General features: G+C 38.0%; 3 protein-coding genes across 3 annotated transcripts; all 3 read left to right on the forward strand.

Moving 5' to 3' along the window:
• Positions 1 to 3412: 3412 nt before the first annotated feature.
• Positions 3413 to 7622, forward strand: LOC131318059 (F-box/kelch-repeat protein At3g23880-like). The gene is made up of 2 exons (XM_058347851.1): positions 3413 to 5056; positions 5126 to 7622. The coding sequence occupies exons 1-2, from the start codon at positions 3956 to 3958 to the stop codon at positions 5180 to 5182; spliced, it is 1158 nt and encodes a 385-aa protein (XP_058203834.1). The 5' UTR covers positions 3413 to 3955; the 3' UTR covers positions 5183 to 7622.
• Positions 7623 to 7701: 79 nt separating this feature from the next.
• LOC131318053 (uncharacterized) lies at positions 7702 to 17510 on the forward strand. The gene is made up of 9 exons (XM_058347843.1): positions 7702 to 7816; positions 7963 to 7986; positions 10977 to 11050; positions 15235 to 15345; positions 15444 to 15504; positions 15618 to 15749; positions 15857 to 16507; positions 16599 to 16769; positions 16857 to 17510. The coding sequence occupies exons 4-9, from the start codon at positions 15236 to 15238 to the stop codon at positions 17421 to 17423; spliced, it is 1692 nt and encodes a 563-aa protein (XP_058203826.1). The 5' UTR covers positions 7702 to 7816; positions 7963 to 7986; positions 10977 to 11050; position 15235; the 3' UTR covers positions 17424 to 17510.
• A 4253-nt stretch (positions 17511 to 21763) lies between these two features.
• LOC131317039 (F-box/kelch-repeat protein At3g23880-like) lies at positions 21764 to 22806 on the forward strand. Its single transcript, XM_058346617.1, has 2 exons — positions 21764 to 21813; positions 22236 to 22806. The coding sequence occupies exons 1-2, from the start codon at positions 21764 to 21766 to the stop codon at positions 22804 to 22806; spliced, it is 621 nt and encodes a 206-aa protein (XP_058202600.1).
• Positions 22807 to 23672: the final 866 nt, after the last annotated feature.

The following is a 23672-nucleotide window of genomic DNA, read 5'->3' on the forward strand; positions in this document are numbered from 1 at the left end:
CGGCCGCCCCGCCCCGCCCCAAATGGGTGGGGGATTCGGGGATTATTTGGGGATCGGGTAGGGTATGGGGATAATTTTAAAAAAAAAAGTGGGGAATGGGTAGGGGGTGGATATGAGTTAGTACCCGCCCCATCCCCGCCCCGCCCCGCCCCGCCCCCCTACTATATATAATTATTAATACATAAGTGAGGGTTTACCCACTTGTTATTCTACTTTATGTAAAATGCTCAGTTTGTTTTCCCCTGTAGTTTGAATTTTGATGGTAACTAAAAGTGATGGAAAGAACATAAATTTATCTTCTTTCATACTACAAGGCAAGTAACTTCTTGAATTTACTCTTTGTGGATGGTGGACAGTGAGTGAAATGGTTGTAAAGAATTGTGAGAAATTATGGCATGGTGTTAAATATAATTTTTGAACTGATGTGAGATGGATTATAGAACGAGTATTGGGTGTGGATCTGACTGTAATGTATGTCGTCTTGTAGTCTGATGTTATTGCTGACAAATGTGGCTGATAATGAATGAAGGTTCGTGGTTTTCTTTTCGAATTTGAGCATCTTCTGTGAATTTTTGTTTTACTTTTTTTCTTTTTTTTGTGTATTTTTGTTTCACCTTTTCTTAATGCGTTTTTTCATTTTGAACACAATCTACCACTTCGGAAAACTCGCTCGTTGTCAACTCAAGTGGAATCGAATGAAATGCGACCACCAACTGTGGCTATTTTCCTTAGCATTTGGTTTGTAATGGTAGCCTAGATTTTTTTTTTTTAATTTTGTTTCATGGTTTGTATTTTCTAATGGTAGGTGACTTTTTCTTCTTTTTTTTTAAGTTTTGGAATCTTTGGATCCCCGTTTCTCCGCGGGGATCCCCGTTCCCCGTTTGGGGCGGGGATGGAGGGTAAAAATAAATCCCCGGCGGGGATGGGGAGAGATTTAGGCTCGGGGATCGGAGACGGGGATACTGGTATCCACCCCCGACCCTCCCCATTGCCATCCCTACACATGACAGCTTTGATTGAAACTATAATTACCCACATTGATGTACTCCTCTCACAACTACTATTTTGAATTACCCACATTGATGTACTCCTCTCACAACTAATGTACTCCTCTCACAACTACTATTTTGAATTACACACATTGATGTACTCCTCTCACAACTACTATTTTGAAAGCAACCTATAGCTGTTTCTTTGAGACGCTACTTTCTCTCTCTCTCAGATATTAATCATATTTTTAATACGTATATAAATAATTTTAAAAAAAGTATTCTAATTTTCAATTTGTTTGAAGTGGGTCAAAGATCTTATTTTTTTGATTATTTTATCTTAAAAAGTCATTTAGTTTTTGTCTCTAGTGCTCTTATAGTCAAGTATCTGCTCTATAAGATCTCAAATAAAGAATAGATACTTAATTATAAGAGTCATAGAAACAAATATTAACAATGACCCTTTATGATCAAAGAATTAAGATTTCCACACCGGGGCAAACGGATTGAAAATTATATTGAAAGAATTCAGGGATGTTTTCGATAGTGAAATATTTATAGATTTTTTGTTGTGGTTGAAAAGTTGTTAGGTGTTTTCGGTAATAAATAAGTTGTTGAGAAATATCAAGTTATTTCTGGTAGTGCAAAAGTTCTTGTTGGGTATGAATGAAAAAAGTTGTTTAATTGGTAAAAAAAAAATTGTTTAGTGGAAACCAATTAATAAAATGCGTTAAGTTTTTAGTATTTTTGTTAGTGTAAATTGAGCTGAAATATAGATAGGTAAAATATAAAATATGTACTATCATTATCAGTTATTGCCAACAACTGATGAGAAAATATTGTTTACAGAGCAGTTGTAAACAGATTTTAACGGAGCTCAATCTCAGTCATCCAAAAGTATTTTGGACGGTCTGAATTTCAAAAAATTATTCACGTGAATAGTTATTTTAAAATCCGGACCATTGATTGCCGAAACAGATGATTGAAATTACACGACTCCGTAAATAGGTTGTTTGCAGCTGCTCCGAAAATAATTTTCTCTCACAACAACTGATACACATGTAAGTACTGAGAGCTGTTTTTCCCACACCCAACACCACCCCCACCCAACACCCCCAACCCCCCCACCCCCCAACCCACCCACACACCCAAGAAGACCAAAATGCCCCCAACTCCCACCCTTTTAACTAAATTCTTTTTTTTTAATTCTTTAATTCTATTATCTTATTTATTTAATTAATTAATTTATTTATTTAATTTGGTTAACTCGAATAATATTTTCAACTAAAATATGTTTTTTACATTTAAATTTAACTTCATATTTAAGGCTCCGTTCTCTTGAACTTAACTTAAATTTGAAAATTTTGTCCTTATTTAATATTTTTTCGCATTTGTTAATTTTGATCCGGACAAATGGCCCACTTTTTTTTTTGTTGATCCGGACAAAAGGCCAACTTAGAAAGCGCAATATTGCGCCTGTTAGCATTTTGTTTTTGCAGTTGCTTCTTCTATCTTTGAATGCCCATGGGGAGAAATTGCATGTATTACGCGGACTAAGCCATGGCTGTTACATTTAATACAGGTACACACACTTGTTTATAGCCCTATCGGAGTTTTTTTTTTTTTCTTTTAACATTGCGATCTGGGTTTGTAGTTCCATGAAAATGAACCTTTTGGGATACAAGAATATTCTCATCGTTGTTTTCATTCGGCAATATTTGACATTTATCTGGCTATTTACCGTAGTTTGACCACTATTATCAAAGTTATTTTGCTTGAGCTTGAGCTTAGCCCCTTTTTATGTCATTAATGGGTGTTCCGCTGAGGCCCTTTAAAAATAAGTACTTATTTGTAGTTTTTAAGCTTAAAAATAATAGGTATACTGAAATTAAAAAATATGCAATATGAATATTATTTGATAGATCTCGATTTTGATGAGATCTATCAAATCCTGCCAAAAAAATTGAAAAACTATTTTTGTAAACCTATTATTTTTAAGTTTGAAAATAAATCCTTATTTTTTAAATGTTTATTTGGCTTAGCGGGATGGGACGGGACGGGACGGGACAGGGGTAGTGAACTTCTATGCTTGAGGTGGCAAATAGAGAACGTAAACTTGGGAAGGATTCCATGTATCATGCGGCCTTGGCTGTAACTTTTACCACGCAAATATGGAGTTGAAATTGGGAGTTTGTGTAAAATTGTGGCGGTGAAAATGTAATTGTCTCAAAACTCTACTATTACCGGCTTTGTTTGGTAAGGAATTTAGTTATGGTGGTGGGTAGAGAGAAAAATAAGGTAATGATTGAAGAGAGTGGTAATGATTGAAGAGAGATAGAGAGAGATAAAAAAGTAATAATTAGATAAATAGGGTAATAATCGGAGAAAGAAATAGAATAATGATTGAAAAACTAAACTAAAATGTGAACCGAACACAACCAACATTTTCTGTATAAACTTCTTTCAAGCAGGATATTTGGTTTGGTTTTCTTTTACATCTCCTTCTCCCATGATTTCCTTGTCATGGTTTGCTTGGAAGTTAAGAAGATGAAACGAAAGAAAGAGAAAATTAAACAAAAAAAATTCGTATCAGTTGTTTGATTCCTCGTTTGAAGGGAGGAAGAGAAAAAAATTGAAAGAAATAGGATCTTATTTGGTAAATCCATAATGAATCTTTAAATCTGCAATGAATTTCATATCGAATATATGAATTTTATTTAGTAAATCTCGATTAGTTTTATAAGATTGTAAAAATCATTTCTATCGTGTTCATTATGAACTTTTTTTTAAATGATAGGAGTAGTTATTAGTAGTATTTTATAAAAGTTGTGGCTCTCAATTTTTTGACATCTGGACATAGTACTACTACCCTCAATACTCCATTCAAAGCTCCTTAAAAGGCACCTTTCTCGGAAAGGTCCTAAACCCTCAAGACACGGACGCAATCACAGCACCATCTATATTCTATGGCGACCCAAAGCAGCTCCTCTCATCAAGAACCCAAGAACACCTCTCAAACCCCCACCCTTCCCACGGTAGATCCTCTCCTACTGCCGAATCTCCTCCCGGAAATCATCTTCGAAATACTGTCGAGGCTTCCCGTCAAGTCTCTGCTGCGATTCAGGTGTGTTTCCAAATCATGGCGTTCTTTGATTTCTCAGCCCGTATTTGCCAAAACCCATCTCAGTTTAGCATCAATGGACGTTGATTATACCCACCATAGACTCATTCTACACTGTACGTATCCCCCTTTTTTTTATTACAAGTCCTGCTCTCTTCACTCTATTTGGAACGAGAAATCTGATACTGCTGTTGAGCTTGATTGCCCTTTGAACGATCGTTGTTGGGGAACATGGATTGTTGGTTGCTGTTATGGTTTAGTGTGCGTCAGAGCTGGGCAGGATGTACTTATATGGAACCCGTCTACTAGGAAATCCAAGGGATTGCCAAATCCTGAAATGCACAATTACATTCCGAGTTATAGTTTTGGTTACGATAAGTCCGTTGATGATTACAAGGTGGTGGGAGTCTTTTCCCATGTTCATACTCTCGAGATTGAAGTGAAGGTGTTTACATTAAGGACTAATTCGTGGAGGAGGATTGGTGACTTTCCTCATCGTCTTGGTTTCGGAGAAGAAGGGACGTATTTGAACGGGGCCCTCCATTGGACTGTGAGTAGGGAGTCCAATGTTGTTATTGTTTCTCTTGATTTGGCGAAGCAGACTTATGGAGAGATTTCAGTACCTGATTATCGAGATGGTTATTTGTCTTGGAGCTTGTTGGATGTTTTAAATGGATGCCTCTGTATACGATGTGCCTACGATGATTACGCTGATGTATGGGTGATGAAGGAATACGGTATCAGAGAGTCTTGGACCAAAATGATTGTGATACCTCATGCGACCCCTCAATTGGGCACTCCTTACCCCACCCCAGTCTGCATTTTGAAGAATGGTGAAGTTTTAGTGAATGTTTTTACACATTTAGTTTGGTACAATCCAAAAGATGGCACATTTATTTGTCCTACAATTCGAAATGGTTCAGAGGGTTCTACTGTCTTTCCCTACGTTGAAAGCATAGTTTCGATTTGTCCTACAATTTGTAATGGTTCAGAGGATTTTACTGTCTTTCCCTAGGTTGAAAGCATAGTCTCGCCTGACATTGATGTTGACAATGGGGTTACTGGGGTTTAGTGGCAACAGCAATACTAAAGGGAATAAAGGTAAAATTAGATGTTTGATTATGTCTTACCAGCCTTCCCCTACTCTTGTCAATCCATTGTGTTTATATATTTGGTCTTGTGTCTTTTAATATCGTAGTGATGTACTCAATCTTGATATTAAAACCGAAAAAGAACAAAGTTCCTTAGTTCATATTTATTGAAGTTGAACCTAGTCTTTGTAAAATACATCGCCACCTGCGGTGATTGTGCTGATGTATGGGTAATGAAAGATAGGATATTTGAGAGTCTTGGACCAAGTTGGTTGTCATTCCGTATGTGCCTCTTCCATTGGCTGGTCCTTACTACTCCATACCAGTGTGCATTTTGAACAATTGTGAAGTTTTACTGTATATTAGTTCCTTAAAACACAAAAGATGGCACATTTATTCATCCTACTATTCGCAATTGTTCGACGGGTTTTTCTATCCATGTCTGTCCCTACTTTGAGAGCCTAGTGTCCCCTGACATTGATGCTGATAGTGGGGTTCAGTGGTAGTACCCATACTAAAGGGAGTAAAGGTAAAATTGCCTTCGATTATGCCTTACTAGCCTTGCCCAATTTTTATTAATCCATGATGTGTTTTATATGGGTTCTTGTTCTTTTTGATCTCTTAGTGATGTACTCAATGCTGATTTTAAAATTGAAAAAGAAATAAGTTCATTTACTCATATTTATCGAAGTTTAACCTAATTTTGGTAAAACCACCGGTTAATAGTGAAAGGGATTCACATAAATATGGTTTCACGTCATGATATGTTTGACATTGTTAACGAGATGATGGGTTTTTGAGGTGACACTTGTTTCTTTTTTTAATTTCCGGAACTTGGAGGAATAGGTTGAGGAAAATTTTGAAATTCACAAAACATGCATGACGGATGACACCGTAGCCAACAGCCAATCCATAAGGATTTAAATTTCTTATACGGAGTATTTTGTCTACTTTTTTTTCACTGCATTATGGTGTTCAAAAGGTGATTGTCGTTTCGGAAATAGGTTAACCTAAGTTTATTTTGTGTGCTTCTAATTTAGTGGAACATTAAGTTCAAAAAAAACAAACTTAAGAGGATTGTTAATATTCTCTTTTTTGGGGGTGTGGGAGGAGTGATGTGTTTCATGCATTGGCGAGGACATTTTGATTGACTGCTAGCTTTTTAACAAGTGGGCTTTTTAGCAATCATTAACTACTTTCCAATTAGTCTAAGCCGAAGCATGTTTCCTGCTTGGTACCTCAAGTCAACCCCGCGGAGAAGCGAAAGCTCGATGAGAACTAATAGGCCATGCATGTCTAATTCTTACTTAATCCTTGTGCTCTATTTGGTTTTTTGTTTTCTTTTATAGTAATTGGAAGTATGAGCTTTGTAATCCATTGATGAGTTTTGAGCTTGAATCCTTCAAAGCTAAGTCTGTCTAGCATATTCATACATATAACATTTAGGTGGAATGATTGGAGGAGTTGCCTCATGCGCAAGAATGGAACCAGGATTTTACTCTAGTAGTGGCGGAATGTATACTAAAAAAATCTAGTGGTGGCGAGACTATATAAGTTGGGCATAATTTTTTTTTTTTACATATAATAATTGTATTTTCTAAAATTCTTGTCATTGCGATCGCCGCCACTAGACCCCCTGATCCCAAGAAATTCTAGGCTTAAATTGTGACTGGACATTTTTTTGTGGAATTGCAGAAATTTCTTCCAACGTGGGCAGCCACGCGTTGGGCGAATATTAGAGCTGCATACTGTTTTTTGGCGCTCTAGGCATGAGTTAGGTGCCATTACTTTTTGAGTGGTGCTAGTACCACATCCATTTTCACACCCAAACATACACCCACCATTCACATGAGTGGTGGGTTCCACACACACTACACACTCTAGTGTGTCTGTGTGTGTATGGAGCCCACCACTCATGTGAGTGTGGGTATGTGTTTGGGTGTGAAAATGAGTGTGACACTAGAAATTTTTCCATAATCCACAAACTTCAAACAACTATATCTTCATCATACGAACTCCGACTGAGGCGGATCTTCGTCAAAGTTGAACCCCTGGAAGCCTACATCTCTGTGGACTTTGAGGTGGTCCAATCGCCTATTTCTAAGTAGAGAAAAGAGTATGGTCATAATGCCACGGAGTAGTCTTAGGATTCAATTTCGAGTTTTGGGGTTTTGTTCAGTGTTCTAAAAATCGGTTTTAATCACCGATTAATCGGATTTATGGCCTCTCCGATCAGATTAATGCCTGGGCTTTTGAATTAGACGGTCTGGAGATTAATCGAGGTTTGGCGGCGATTAGTCGATTAATCGGCGATTAGGCGTCTATTCCGCAATTAAACAGGATAAAGCTGTAATTTAAAAAATTCAAGGAGTGTAACTGTTGGGGTAATGAAGTTGAAGGGCTTGTTATGCAATTTTACTCACTAGTACCGGTTTAAGGGCTTCGAGATATACGATCGTCTGGCATCTCAGAGCAGAGTAACACCAGAGTAAAACACGATCGGAAGATTCGGAACCCTAAAACACGATCGTCTGGTCTCTCGCTCTCCGCTTGTCATCGCCGTCTTTCATCGCCGTCTGTCATCGCCGGTCGTCATCTCCGGTCGTCCTCGCCGCCTCACTGCTGTAAATTCTCTCTCTCTCTCTCTCTCTCTCTCTCTCTCTCTCTCTCTCTCTCGTCTGGTATCTTAGTATCTCTCTCTCTCTCTCATGCATACACTAGGTCCAGAAGTCTCTCTCTCTCTCTCTCTCTCTCTCTCTCTCTCACTATCTCTCACTCTCGTCTGGTATCTCAGTATATACTATACTGGTGTATATAATATATAATATACAATATACACTCCCCTAACTAGTATAGTATATAATATGCACACCACTAACTAGTAATATAATTAAACTAATATACACCCCAATAATAAATATATCAAAAGTCAGTACACTCACCGACTGAATAGTCCACTCTCTATGTCTCTTTCTTTGAATTGCAGAGAACTGTTAACATTCAGAAGTGTTTACATTGAGTATTCGATAGTGAAAGAGAACTAGAAAATTTTTTAGGAGAGAAGATATATCACATCAACTAGGAAATCTGTGATTAATAATGGTAGGGAGGTTGCAGAATATTAAAAAAAAAACAAAAAAAACAAAAACTGACTAATTGCTAAAAGGCGATTAATGGTTGATTAATAGGTCTCGAAGCTTGAAGGTGGTCGTCGCCTGCCTAGCGCGTTTTAGAACATTGGTTTTGTTGCATTTTGACGTCATCACTCATTTACAACCTCCGTTGTGGACCTTATACTAGACCTTAAGAGTATCCTTAAGAGTCTTAAGATAAGCTTATTTTCGTTATTTGATTACCTTTTTGTGATTTCTTTACTCTATGAAATTTTAATTTTCGGTAGAATACGGATGATGGTGGGTAAAAGTCCTATTAGTGGTGCTACAAGTTAGTTCTTGTGCCCGAGGGCAATAAGCAGGCAATCATTTACATTTTGTATCCTGTTGCCGACCTGTTCGTATTCCATGTTACCTTTCGTTGATTGTGCACCATTAATACAGTGCTTGTTTATTGAATTGCTTATTTAGAAGCTTATAGACCTTCGGTTTATAAATACCTTGTGTCATGAATTTTTTGGTCGTTATGGCACATTATAACTTTTGTATGCAACATCTCATACAAGCAATAACTATGATGGTGTGTCACATGTTTTCAGAAACTGAGAATGACGAGGTGTGATTCCCATAATTGAGTAACCGTTCCAGTTTTGGAAAAAGTACATATTTTTTTGTCTAAAAACAAGGCTTGTTCCAGATTTGTGAAACTTCCTATTTTTTAAGAATGTTTGACAATACTCCTGCGTGAAATGACAATACTACCCTTCCCCCATTTTGTCAGCATTCAGCAACCCAACCTAGGGTGAAGTGGAAGGACAATATGGTCATTACAACACTTACCTTCTCAAAAAAGAAGAACTTTGCAGGGTGAAGTGGAACGGATGTTCCTTTTTTGTGCTGTTCATGACCAAAAAAAGTACTTTTCTAAAAAGAACCTACTCTGGAACGGCCTCTCAGAATTGCTTATATTGGTAGTCTTGGTGATGTTACAAATTTGAAATGCATTGAGAGCTAATACTCGGCTCGTAATCTTGCTAAAATGGCGGTAGATTGAAGTTAAGCATCTTGTTTGGGTTGGGGAAGTGCCAAAAGCGTTGGGGTCTACTGAGCTTCCTAGTTGCTGTTGATTTTGCTTCTTTTTGCTGTTGTTTCTTCTGACTTTGTATGCCCATCGGGTGGAAAAATATGGGGGAAATCACGGAACAGTGGAAAGAGGGGCAAGTATTGCCCAGGTCATGGACCACTTTTTTGGAATTCCTAAGTGATGGGAAGGAGAAAAGTAATTCAAAAGACATGGGAATCAAAACAAATATGGACAAAATTACCTCTCCCTTTCAAGACGACGTTGTTGGTGTCTCCCACTCCCAATTTCGTGTTTTCCCCCTTCCCACTCCCCAACTGAAGTAAACCCCTAAACCATTTCAAATCTGTCTGTGCTCCAGAAGAACTAACACGTCATCTCATCCTCCCTAGGGTTTGCTCCCCCTTCATCTCCTCTGTGTTCTCCATCGTCTGAAGAATTGCTCAGTACGAACGCACTTCATCTGCAGTGAGAAAGCCTCACACTTCCACGGTAGATCTGCTCGTCTAGTCCGGAATACCCTTGCCGACACACCCGCCTCCGCTCCTCGCTCCAACGCCCGCACCTCCATTTCTCTCTCCTCTCCTCTATCTCTCTCGTCAATTTTTTGGTATATTTGGCTATTTGCTCTTTTTTGTATCTTTTTAACTAGCTGAAAGCATCTATAGTTCTTCATGTCTTCTCGTAATTTGGTTGATAGGTGCGGGTAACTGTGTGAGTTCACTCACCACCTACAAAAGGTTTAGGGTCCTTAAACACCAACCCCCCCCACATTAGTTTTCACGTTTTCTCCTGCTTTATGTGTAATTTTTACTGCTATAATACTCTTGGTATTTTGTCTTCTCGGTGGTTTCTATAATCAGGTTTGATGTGCTAGATGAAATGGAAAAGAGGATAAATATGACAATTATGGAACGCACCATGGACGTGCCTTAAATTAGTATGCTGCACAGTTGTTTCCTAAAAGGAGTTTCATAGGCCTCGTGTTGGATATTACACTTACCCAGCACATTGTTTTGATGAGAAAAAATTGGGAAAAGTTGGAATCCCTTACATGTCCAGGAAGGCGTAGGCATGCATTAGTTACTTAATTTTTGTTGTCAAGGTTTACCTACCAAGACGAGATGCCATCAGCATACAACGTAGTTAATTAAAACTACAAGTTTCCTCTATGTCCATGAGTATGTATTATATATTCTTTATGTTACCTCGCCCATATCTTTATGATTTCTTTAGCTTTTTTCTCTGTGTGTGTTCATGTAGTGCGATGTAGTTTTATGCCATGCTAGACTGGGGCTTAGTTACGCTTTCTAGGTTTAGGATATTAAATGTTGTTAGATTTTATTTTAATGACAGTCACATGATTAAACATCATGTTAAAAAATAAAATTTGGGTATACTATCGAAAATTTGTTGATCAATCACGTTGAACGATACTCCAGACATAGTTATAAGGATTAATAACGTGCAGTTTGTGATATTGCCATTGTATGGTATTGTTTTTTCGGGTATCAAAAACGTGTTTGTGTTCTTATATTTTGTTGATTATTTTGTGTTTTTGTGTGGGATAATGGCTGGCAGCCGTCGGATTGGATCAGTAAGCTGGTGTTTGGAGGACAGGTCACCGACGAAGAAGTCGAGAGCTTGAACAAAAGGTGAGCTTTCCAGATTGGCAATGAAGCCAACTAGAATCGAAGTACTGAACCTTTTGGTAATAATGTTAACTAGACAGCTTTCCAGATTCCTCCTAATGAAAGAGCTTATTAGCTTAGGGTTTTTGAATCACTACCATATGTTAGATCAAAAGATTTGAGACGACGAAGAGGCATGGCAAACGTCCGTGCCTTGTTCAACAAAAACTTGGATTATGATAGAATTAAACAGAAAAAAAAGCTTTCCCATCTTTTTTCTTCTGTCACTTTTCTGCTCCCAAATTGGCAAAATGTCAGCTTTAGATTTTTCCTCACTGAAGTTATTTTTTCTTCACAGATTTTGGCACGACTAGGTAGCTCTGTAGCATCATGTTGTTCAAATGCTACACAATTTATAGCTGATAGATTTGGGCAAACAGGGATATGTTGGAATCCATTGCTCTTGGTAAACTAATAGTGACACAATTATGGCTTGATAGTTGTGGCCAAGCAAACTGTTGTATCAATGACAAGAATTACAACCTATGAAGCACCGGTACGCCAGAAACAATGGCGTACACGTACTTGGTACGGGTACGGGCCGGGTACGCCGGAAACGAACCGGGTACGTTCGTATGTTTAGGGTACGGCATGGGTACGCGAATACTCTGATGGGTACGCAAAGAAGAAGAAGAAGCAGATGAAGAAGAAGAAAGATCGAAGAAGAAGAAGAAGAAGAGAGAGAAAGGGAGAAACCTGTTGATCCACTGCTACTGCGAGAGAGAGACGTCGGACGGAGAAGAGAGACGATGATCGATGGCGACGAGAGAGAGAGACGTCGGACGATGATGATGATCGACGGCTAGAGAGTCAGAGAGAGAGAGTCGACGGCGAGAGAGTCAGAGACGATGTGGGAAGTTGTGAGCCCTAGGTTCATACGTATATTTAAAGGGTTATTACACTCCAGTCCTTATACCTTATCATATGCAACAATATGGTCCCTAAATATATGAAAGTTTGCACTTCGACCCCTGGTCTCTTTTAAATTTGTATTTTATTAAGAAATATATAAATTTTTTATAACTAATATAATGATGTGATTATACATGAGCTATACATTATACATACAAACTCAAGCATATTAAAATTATAAAAAATAATAATAAATAAATATGCCGTACCCCCGCCGTACCCGTACCCTACTTTTTTGGATTTTTCCATTTTCCGTACCCGTACCCGTACCACGTACCGGTACCCGTGCTCCATAGATTACAACCTTAGGGATGCCAAAAAGGAAATGGGAATTAGCTTCAGCATGCCAGTTTCATTGGCCCATGGTAGACAACATCCCCTTCTAGAGGCATTGCTTGCATCTATGTTTGTATGGAATTCCTGTACCAACACTTAAGAGTATGCATAATCTCTGTTTGCTGCTTCCCAAAAGGGGTCGTAGAGTCATTGTTACTTTTGAAGTAGCAAAAGTAACAATGAATCATTTCTGCCAATTTTGTGATTGTGTCAATCGTAATGCTAATTTTTCTGTATTTATTTGCTCGTATGTCGTTTCCATGGCACCAATCATGTGAAGGATCGGCTTCTGTAACGACTTCAAATGGATGAAGATCGTGATTTCGAAACTCAGTCATTTGAAACTTAATCTGAGTTTGAGAGGTTTTTTTTTTCAATTTTTGTATACGTCAGCTGGGATTAGCGGGGAGTTAGTAGGTTAGTCCACAATGGGAAACAGAGCCTATGGATAGCCTTGAATCTCAAACTCCCACGACGGAGCTCAAACCCTGGCCTCCCACATGGGGAGGACCAAGAGATGCCAACTGGATTAGAGCCCATTGGCCTAGAGTTTGAGAGGTTAGCAAAGCAATATGAACATTGTTTTGTTACTTTCTTTCCTCCTTTAGCAACAAACCTTATATTGCTAGAAAACGATAGGATATCAGTGAATAAGAATAGGAGAGATGGGGCCTTTCCTTGTTATGCCTCTATGCATGCACCATTTCCATTTGACATTCAAGTCGGTTAAGTTCTGCTCAATCGTTAGTCACCGATGCCGATCTTAAGTAACTAAGACAAATGAAACTACAGTAGACTGCCAACCAAATAATTCCTATCTGAAGTGCGGCCTTGAGAGCAAATCCATTAATCTGATCCCATAGGCCATAAAGATTTTTAATGCTGGTCTCATCCTAATCTCCTGAATCCTGATAACATTTTCATTCATATGATGTTGGACTTTACTATGAACTTGAGTTCAGCTTTGAGCTTTCCCAGTCGATTGATTATATTTCTACTACTAGAGTACAGCATCCAGATCTCTTGCACGTGCTGGTTCCGGGATAACTTGCATGTTCGCTGGTAGCGATCTTTATGCATCCTTTGTTTTCCAATAACAGGCTCTGGCTTTTCAAAAACCATCTCAACAGTAACTACTCTCGTGTAGGCCTAAAGAAAGGTGGTGAGTCCGGTGACTGGTCTTTTACTGTTTCTGTGTGAATAACTTTTGTTTTTTCTGTGTCTTTTTCTTGTTTCCTGAAGTTGGGATCGATGCATTAAAAGGGAAGAAGAGGACTCTCCATCCTCTCCATTAATCCATGTGGATCGTTACATCGCATAAGCCTTTTATTTACAAGTTTGTTGAATAGTCCAAATCTTCCACTCTCTCTCTTTGCCCTCCATGACCCCATTACACGATGCTCAATAGCAAAAACATGGTCCAGAAAAAGGAGGCTTGAATTCAGTGTAGCTGTCGTATTTCTGCCTGAGTTTGAATGAGTTGGTTGGAAAGGAAATGAAAGAATTTTTCAGGAAACATTTCTTATTTGTTAAGGACCTTGAGTTTCAGATTTCCAAATTTTGTTAGCTTTCTAATTGTCAGAAATACATCCTAAGGTTCAGAGCTTCGGCTTTCTTCCAAGTATTTGAGGGAATGCTAGTTATTTAACTTTCCCTGGATTTCTTAGCTTTATGATTATCAGAAAATAATTGTTCACATCACTAAACATTGTGATTTTGCTTGTATCAATTCGCTCTGTATATTAGAACACATCTTTTGATTGTTCCATCTACTCCTTTCACATGGTCATGTAGAGTAAGATAGGGTATGGTAATAATCATCAGGAGATCCAATGTACTCTTATCTTGTCCTAAAATCCTAGTTTCTCTCTGTGGTTTACACTGTTTTGGAATTTTCAGTGTGTTCGGGTACTTCAAAGATTTATTATGTATTCAGCAAGTAAAGGCTGAATTTATTTGTTAAAAGTGAAGCAAAGATATTTTTGCACATGATAATTAACTTTTGCTAGTCAATGTTCATTTTTCGCTTGTCCTGTTTCACCCACATGGTGATGACTGATGATGGATCGGTTGAGTTCTTTTCTTGTCCATACATGGATGCTGAAACTGTTTGTGAATGAGCTCACATTTGACACCTAAAGCCAAGATTTTTGTTTTGGCAAGCAAGGCTCAATAAAAGGAGATATGATATGGAGCGCACATGGCTGTTTCTTTGCTCGGTAGCTCCTTTGAAACAACGTAGGAACTCATAAGGATTAAGCACCTTGAGGATCTGGTGTTACTTTTGCATAGAAGTGAGTACTTAATCCTGTTTGCTCATTCTTCAATTCAATTTTAGGTTTTTTAACAATCTTAGTACACTTAAGTGTAGCTATTGGTCCTTGATATTGGTTGTTGACACTTGAAACTATTTAATTGCAAGTAAGCTGGTGACTTGTGTAGAGAATCAGTTCCAGGCTCCACCTAGATTTAGTGTTTTCCTTCCTGCATTAGATTAAATGCATTGTATGATCAATAATTCAACAAATTTGGATTTAGAGCTGGAAATTTAATTTTCTCCCTTGTGCTTCTATTCTCAGCTACCTTGCTATTTTTGGATGAATAATCTAATTAAGATAAATTGTGTCAATGTGTATATTTGACTTTTTGAACTTTTGTGCATGTTGGTGAACGTGCATTAAATTATGATAGAGCTCACATTGATCATCTGTGATTAGGATAAGACATAAAAGATAGAAGGCTTGCTAATTCTGTTTGGCTTGGCTTCAAACTTATGGGTTAATGATTGTAATGTTCAATTCTTGATTGAGATACTGAAAGAGTACATTTTTAATGTAGTCCTGGTTGCTCATAGACCATTATGAATGATTAAAGTTTTCTTATTTTTGTGCTAAATGAAGGATGACAACTGGAAAGAAGCGACCGCGAATTGTAAAAGGGTCCAAGGCAGGAGTAGAAGGGTCTAAGTCAGCAGTGGAATGTACCCACACCAATCCTTATCTCTATTTCCTGTACGTATTTCTACGACCATTATAGTTAGTTTGTTAATGTGTTTACTTCCATTTTGTATTGACCGTAACAAATGCATTTTCTACCTTTCCAACTGCAGTGACGCCTATCAGAAAAAAGCCAAAGCTGCAAATAAGGGTCCAAGGTTTATAATTGCAAAGGTTAGAGTTAATGCGGTTGTAGTTCGTATGGTTATTGGTTAAACTTTAGTGCATGGTATTATGAAATCATGTTGCCTCTCGTAATAACACAAATTTTTGTCTCCACTATCCAGTATAGCAAATTAGCTGCGGAAGTGTGGAAAAAGATGTCTGATGCTGAAAAAGCGCCATTCGTGGACATGGCCAAAGAAAGAAAGGTCCGCATTAACAAGAATGTTCTGAAGGAAAAAAAGAAAAATGCGCCGGTATGGTTTTGTATTTGTTGTTTTTGATATAGTTAATCATTATGTTAACGTATCATGTGTGTAACAATGATGGGTTGTATTAAATCTTAAACTCTCTATATGTGCAGCCGGTATTTCGGAGTCGGTGCTCGCCCTTGAAGTTGGTGAAAGTAAACGAGGCATTGACCAAAGAACAAAAAGATGCTGTTGAAAGAGTCGGTTTTGGTTCAATGCTTAAACTGAAGTGTCGATTGCTGAACCGTGAATTTATAAGTCGGTTGGTTAACCATTTTAACCCTGCCACCAAGAGTTTGGAGTTTGGGAGGGTGAGGATTTATACAATCACTCCAGATGATGTTCGAAGGGCATTAGGGCTTTCTTGTGGAACGATAGCAGTTCCGACGGATTGTGAAGACAACCACTTTGAACACATTAGGAAGATGTTTGGGAAAGAAAAGAAACCGTTGAAGAGGGGAGTCACATTTGCAATGATGCAACAAGTATTCAAGACTGGGATTTTTGACGTGAAGTTTCAAACTTCGTACGTTCTTTTCGTGTTGTCTTGCTTGTTGTGTCCAACCACGAAGGATGTGGCCGCCACAAGATTTTACCCGGCAGTGCACGATTTATCGCAAACTCCTACATATGCATGGGCAGAATTTGTGTTTGATTGGTTGGTGAAAGAAATATCCAAGTACAAAAAGAGAAGTGCCAAGGTTGCTGATAGTAAGAATAAGAAGGATGCCTTTGGCGTTGGTGGTTGTGTGTTACTCCTAATGGTAAGTACATCAACGTTTTCTTTACCTTTCAATCATTTGCTATAAAACTCGTGTGTACTGTATTGTGACTCATAATATTTTTTTGTTGCAGCTTATATATTTTGACAAACAGCCAATGGGTATGAAGGTTGGGAGTGAAGGTGATCCCATGATTCAGTCATGGACGACGAAACTAATAAAAGAACGAATTGCAAAGGAGGAGAATTTGGAGTTGGTAGATCCTATTTCTGGGCAATTCCCTGAGCCTCGTCTTCGGCATCCGGTGAGAACTTAATTTGGTTGCCGATATACAATTGAACCATTTATGTCATTTATATTTATAACGTTTAGTCTTTAACCTTATGTGCAGCACGCAATTGCTGCATATCATGATTTGAAGAAATATTTTCTTGTACAAATGCAACAACTTGAAGTCTTGGATGCCGCCTTGATGGGTGATGTTCCTGAAACATGCACACGGAATCCATCCAAGAGGAAGGCCTCCAATGAGAGACAGAGTCCAAATAAGGGGAAGGATGTGACTGAGAGAAAGAATCCAAATGAAGATGATGTGGAGATGGGCAATGTAGATATGGACTTGGAGGACATTCCTTCAACCTCCACTTTGAATCCGAAGAAGGTTAGTGATGGGCTTGACGTGGAGGACATGGATGCCGGCCGCATGAGTGGGATTGATCACCTTGTGTTTGCCCGCGAAATGTCGTTTTACTCTCCGGAGCACGTGATGGCGGATGTTGTACAACATGTGGAGGTGGAAGAACAAAGTGTGGTGGAAAAACAAGTTGAGGAAGAGGAAGAGGAAGAGGAAGAAGACGAAGAAGAGGTTGAAGAACAAGTCCCATTGACTCCGCCATTGAACAAACGGCCTCGTACACGTATTCAGAAATGGATCTCTCAATCAAAACTATATTCATGAATGTAAAGGGTATTGGAAGAAGACAATAGGAAGTTTATCTGACTAAAATGCTGAAGCAAAATCTATGAAGTCGATTGCCTCCAAAAACATTTTCTCCAAAACCAAAATCCTAACTTACAACCCTAAATACATTATGTAGATATCCTTAACAAATCACTAACCCACTCTCAAATAGTATCTATTCTATCCAAATTTATGCCAACTCCCTGTATTATAGCCAACTCACTAATTTGATCCTATATAGGTGAATACAAAAAGCAAGTGACATAGGTTATAAAACTGATGTTACCAATATAATTTAAGAAAGTTCATGTTATTTAGCAGAAACAACCATACATCAGCGAATTACACTCATGCCACAACCTAAAATATTACCAATTGAAATATGCCCAAAAAAAAGTTGTTCTTAAAAATTAATAGTTGTTACCTTTGCAAAATTATATTTTAAATTATAGTGAAGAATACTGATGACGTCGAAATAGCCAAACAGCAAGTCTTCGGACGATCGAGGAACTACTTGTGTATAAATGCTTCAAGACTAGTCGGTTCGATGATATTTCACTTCTTGGTTGGGCTCACTTGGCATTATAAACAAGAAGTATTCATCCACCCTAACAAATCGCACAAATAGCAAATGAGTGGAAAATCAGTCCAACTATGACAAAGTTATCTGTTGTCTTTGTTTCCTTCAGTTGGTTTTTGGGCCTGTAAAACTAAGCCAGGGCTAGATCCTGTTGTGTTCGTGGTTTATTTGCTTTACTAAGATCTCAATTTACCAGAATGGAAAACTAGGACAAAGTATTGCAAAATGATCCCAAGGAAAAAAAATAACCTAAGCAATGTCTAAATCATTTTAATCTTCTCGCTTCCACCAAAAAGAATACCAATGTTCCTCAAAGTTTGAAGCGCACAAAATAAACATGGATTTCAATACTACAGTTTTCGATACTCATTTCCTATCAACCAAAACATAGAATTCCATTTCAAGGCAATAAGTCATAAAAAAAAAATTTGCCATTACATATAATGCAATCAAGAACTTACATCAATAATGCATTAGTAGTTGCCTAAAGTGAAAGGTCATCTATGATCCATATTCTGAAAATTTCAAAACTTTCATCAATAATGCATCAGTAGTTGCCTAAAGTGAAGGGTCATCTATGATCCATATTCTCAAAATTTCAAAACTTTCATCTGCCTATTCCTTCAACTTTTCGAAAGTGTAATAAAAGAATCAAGTGCCATCCCATCATTTTCAATCATTTTGAAAGGTAGAGACATATAAAGCCACAAGTTTCTCAGTAGTTTAAGATGGTTTTCCCAAATTATGATAAAATTCAATAAACATGAGCAAAAACAAATAAAAAAACACTTAGTTGTTTGTTTCATTAAGACAGAATATATCAATGAGTGATGAAAAACGGTGAAACCAAAAACTGACTCTAGGTAAAGTTGGGAACGTGTTGTCAAAGATAATAAAACATCGAATTTTACCTTAATTCCCTTAACAGTCAAGGCATACAATCTTATATAGAGAGCAACAAAAGATTCTTATATAGAGAGCAATAAAAGTTCTTACAATGAGTAACATCAGGTAACTTAAAGAGTAACTATTTTATTTTCAAAAAAAATGTTACATGACTTAAACAAGAATCACATTTCATACAGACCAACACACCTTTGTAAAGGGTCAACACACTTTTTTTTTTCTGCTGCAATCATACTACTGTGCCTTGCACATTGTTAGGCTTAGAAAGTTTCAAATTTGTTCCATCAGTTAGAACAAATTATGGTGCTTTTGTACATTGTCAATGGAAACAATACTAGAGTGAAGGCCCTCGAAATGGTTTGCTTGCGTTGTTTTCACGTCATTATAGAAAACGAGAAACTTAACCTAAAACCTAACAACTTCTACCTTAACCAGACCACTCATTCGTACAATGAAAAAAACCAAATTGCTTACAAACAGACACATGGATGAAATGAGAGAAGAGAAAAGAGAGAAAACTGCAAAAAAATTGAAACACCCAAAACATTCCTTACCAGATGCGTACGACTACGAAATCACTTGGTCAAGGAGAAGATACTGCTTCTTCTTGGGCGGAATCGAGAGAGTACTGTAGCTTACAGAGAGATGATGTAAGAGAGGAAGAAGAGGTGAGGGAGAAAGGTCGAACGAGAGCAGAAGCGGAACCCTCCCCTGTTGTTCTCTTGCTCTTCAGCAGCGTACGAGTGGGAAGGAAGGATAAAATGAGAGAACGGTGGCTGGAATTCAAGATTTAGGATTTATTTCATTAGGGGCATAATAGTCATTTTAGGTGGCCCTCTACATGTATTGGGAATTAATTTTCTCCTTCTCATGTTCAAATGAATTCCGAAAAAAGTTGTCCATGACCTGGGCAATATTTGCCCCTTTCTCCACTGTTCCATGATTTCCCCAAAAATATGTTGTATGTATACCTAAAGCCTGGGATGGCTCTTTTAGAAACTTAATTTGTATAATTATGGCATGTGCACTCTTATAAATGGTCAATCCGGATCTGGTCAGGACGTCCTGACCGGAGCTTAGGTCCGGACCATAATCTCAGCCGTTGGATTGTGTTTTCAATGGTCCGGATGCACGGATAGTTTGTTCGCGCGAACTCGCGCGAACAAACTATCCGTGCATCTGGACCTTCGAAAACACAATCCGACGGCTGTGGGAAAAGTCCGGACCTAAGCTCCGATCAGGACGTCTTGACCAAATCCGGACTGTATAAATGGTTAATCAAGTTATTTTGCTTTTGCTTGAGCTTATCCGCTTTATATGATTACATTAATGATTTAAGTGCCTATTTCATGTAGTTTTTTTGGGTGATTTTTAGTTTGTCTTTATTCAAATTTTTCTGCAATTGTTTGTTTTATCATACTTTTGTGAATTATTGATTCATATCGTTAAGAGGAATCGAAAACATAAAAATTTATGATTTTTACCCAAATATTTTAGAAAATATCTATGATATTGCTCAAAAAGTTCGGAGTTCTAGCAAAATAAGTTCAACGGATTGTGTTACCGATCATGGAACCTGCGATGATCAAGTTGGTAGGGATGTAACAGTGTACGTACTCCACAAGCCAATCAAAGTGCTGATAATTTAACGAGACTCGGAGCTGAGCAAGATAAATATCTTGTTGTGTGTGGGGTAAAAAAAAACACCAAAAAGAAGAAGAAGAAGTTTAACTGAATTAAATAGCTAAATTTCTTCTTGTCTTTTTTTGGGGATAGAATCACCACTAACAGGGACGGAACCAGAATTTTGTAAACACGGGGACTGAACTATGAACAAGATTTTGAAATTTGAAGGTTCGGATATCTAATACGTAGTTTGTTTGGTTTAGATTTTGAAGGAGGGTTTTTTGGGTAGAAAGTAGAGAGAGATAGAAAAAGAAATGAGATCAATAATTGAAGAAAAAACTTATGAGAGGCCGTGCACGGAGAGAGAAATTGGGTTTTGGGACAAAAAACGAAGGCATTTTTATGTCTAAATAACACCCAAAACAAAATACAATACCTAGATGTTTTCAACAAACAAAAAAAAATTAAAAATATATTTATATTTATATTAATAAAAAAAACCCAGAAACCACGGGGCCTTGGCCCCCATATGCCCACACCTCTCCGTCTCCGACCACTAACACAAAGAGTGTCTAGTGTGTGCGGGTCTTATCTCTTATGTGAGTATGACTATGTAAGTGGAGGTGGAAAACCAGGAATAGAATCACCACTAACATGGAGTAGTCCTTCCTACTTCCGTTAACCTTTTTAAAGGCCCTTCCAACGTTTTTTATATTCAAAAATTGGACTGGACAAGGACATTGTTAGTTCAGGGACTACGACCTTGTTTTGCTTAGGTTCTTAATTTTTAAATGCTTATTTTTTATTTTACGAGACATGTCATTCTCTCATAATACATTACATTTAATTAAAAAAATAAGTACACTTATTTAAAAAATAAGTAGTTATTGAGTAAATAGTTTTATTATTTGAAGGACTAATAAGACACTTTTCGAATAGTTTAAGGGATGTAAGGCTTTGTTTGGAATTTAGAGAAAGTGAGAGAAAAGAAAAAAAAGTTAAATTTTTTTCCCTCCAATTGTTTAGATTGGAGAGAAAGAGGAGAGAAAATAAAAAAAATTCAACTGTTTTTTTTATTAGAAAAAAGGGTTGGAGGGGACGTTCAATATAGCAACCCCCTAGGGCGTGATCATAGGGGCTCCCTACTCATTGTGAAATGTTCGGTTCGAGCCATAACTACTGTTCGTGAGGACATACCGTCCCCACAACATCACCTAGGTACAGGATGGCAAGAGAACAAATTCCACATTCTCTTGCCACTGATGAGACTCGAACGTAAGTCTTGTCTAGAAATGAAGTAGGCTTTTGCCAAAAGAATTAATTAAAATTTCTCTCCCATTCCCTTTCCTCCCCCCCCCCCCCCCCCCCATATTTCCCAATTTTCCCTATCATTTTCTTTCCCTCGCTTTCTCCCTGAAAAACAAACAAAGCCTAAAGGACAATTAACCAAATTCCCGTCCGGTTTCTCTGACTAGATCCTCGTTGTGTCCTCATCTGGGAGCTCGGCTTTCCATGGCGACCGAAAGCAGCTCCAATTGTCAAGAACCCAAAAAGACCTCCTGTCTAGGCTTTCCGACGGAACTCATCGCCGAAATACTATCGAGACTTCCGGTCAAGTCTCTGCTGCGATTCAGGTGCGTTTCCAAATCATGACGTTCTTTGATTTTTCAACCCCAATTCGTGAAATCCCATCTCAGATTAACGTCTACGGACACTGATTATACCCACCATAGACTCTTTCTAAGTGTTCTGAGTCCCGGTTATGATAACAAATCATGCTCTCTTCACTCTATGTTGAACGAGCAATCTGACACAGCTGTTGACCTTGATTGCCCTTCGAAAGCATCTAATTGTCCAGTAAGGATTGTGGGCAGCTGTGATGGTTTAGTGTGCGTTGCGATTGATAGCCAAGTATTTATATGGAACCCGTCCACTAGAAATTCCAAGAGATTGACCGACATACCGCATCCGCCCTTCATCAGTTATGGCTTTGGTTACGATGAGTCTACCGATGATTACAAGGGGGCAGGATTTTTTGGGAAGTTTGGTACAAGTGGTTTTGAGGTTGAAGTGAAGGTGTATGCCTTGAGGACTCCTTCGTGGAGAAGGATTGAAGGCTCTCCTCATCGTCTTCCTTCGGATGGTTTAGGGACATATTTATATGGTGCCCTTCATTGGACTGGGCGTAGCGATTCTAATGTTGGTTCTATTATTGTTTCTGTTGATTTGGTGAAGGAGGCTCATGGAGAGGTTTTGGAACCTGATTAGCGAGATGGTCATGTGTATAGGAGCTTGTTGGATGTTTTAAATGGATGCCTCTGTATACTACATGCCTATCGTTATTACACTGATCTATGGGTGATGAAGGAATATGGTACTAGAGAGTCTTGGACCAATTTGGTTGTGATTCCTTATGTGAAACATCCATCTGGTAGTCCTTACTCCACCACTCCATTGTGCATTTTGAAGAATGGTGAAGTTTTACTGCATAATTTTATGCATTTGGTTCGGTACAATCCAAAAGATGGAACATTTGTTTATCCAACGATTCATAATTGCTCAGCGCGTTTTAATTTCTTTCCCTATGTTGAGAGCCTAGTCTCGCCTGACATTGCGTCTGACGGTGGGGTTCACTGGCAACACTAATACTTCAAGGAACATAGGTAAACATAGATGTTTTATCATCTCTTACTTGCGTTCCCCAACTATTTTCAATCTCTCAGTTATGTACTCAATGTTGATTTAAAACCGAAATAAAAAATGGTTCCCTTGCTCATATCTGTTGAAGTGACCAAATTTTGGTAAAACCGCCTGTTGACCTTGAAGGAAATTGTTTAGATATGGTTTCAGATCATTTTATCTTTTAATGTTTAACAAGATGATGGGTTGTTGAGGTGGCCTTGATTCTTTTATAACATCTCCAGAAACATGGAGGAATATGATGAAAATTTTGAAATATGTGGAACATGCCTGAGGATTTAGGTTTCTTATATGCTGGTCCCCCCCCTTTTTTGTATGTCTTATGGTCTTCAAAGGGAATTTGTTGATTCGGAAATGGGTGTTGGAAATTATACAGGTTAAATCCATGTTCATTTTGTGTGCTTCTAACTTGGTGGAACATAAGTTTAAAAAAA

The sequence above is a fragment of the Rhododendron vialii genome, chromosome 2a, assembly GCF_030253575.1.
Source record: "Rhododendron vialii isolate Sample 1 chromosome 2a, ASM3025357v1".
In the NCBI taxonomy this organism is placed as follows: domain Eukaryota; kingdom Viridiplantae; phylum Streptophyta; class Magnoliopsida; order Ericales; family Ericaceae; genus Rhododendron; species Rhododendron vialii.

What these genes read in the sequence shown, in the direction of transcription:
- LOC131318059 (XM_058347851.1), top strand. Translation starts at nt 3,956, where the DNA reads ATGGCGACCCAAAGCAGCTCCTCTCATCAAGAACCCAAGAACACCTCT. An exon ending in GTTCTACTGTCTTTCCCTAC is followed by an intron (nt 5,057 to 5,125) that starts GTTGAAAGCATA and finishes GTCTTTCCCTAG; the next exon opens with GTTGAAAGCATAGTCTCGCC.
- LOC131318053 (XM_058347843.1), top strand. Translation starts at nt 15,236, where the DNA reads ATGACAACTGGAAAGAAGCGACCGCGAATTGTAAAAGGGTCCAAGGCA. An exon ending in CAAGGTTTATAATTGCAAAG is followed by an intron (nt 15,505 to 15,617) that starts GTTAGAGTTAAT and finishes TCCACTATCCAG; the next exon opens with TATAGCAAATTAGCTGCGGA. An exon ending in GTTGTGTGTTACTCCTAATG is followed by an intron (nt 16,508 to 16,598) that starts GTAAGTACATCA and finishes TTTTTGTTGCAG; the next exon opens with CTTATATATTTTGACAAACA.
- LOC131317039 (XM_058346617.1), top strand. Translation starts at nt 21,764, where the DNA reads ATGGCAAGAGAACAAATTCCACATTCTCTTGCCACTGATGAGACTCGA. An exon ending in GCCACTGATGAGACTCGAAC is followed by an intron (nt 21,814 to 22,235) that starts GTAAGTCTTGTC and finishes ATCCCATCTCAG; the next exon opens with ATTAACGTCTACGGACACTG.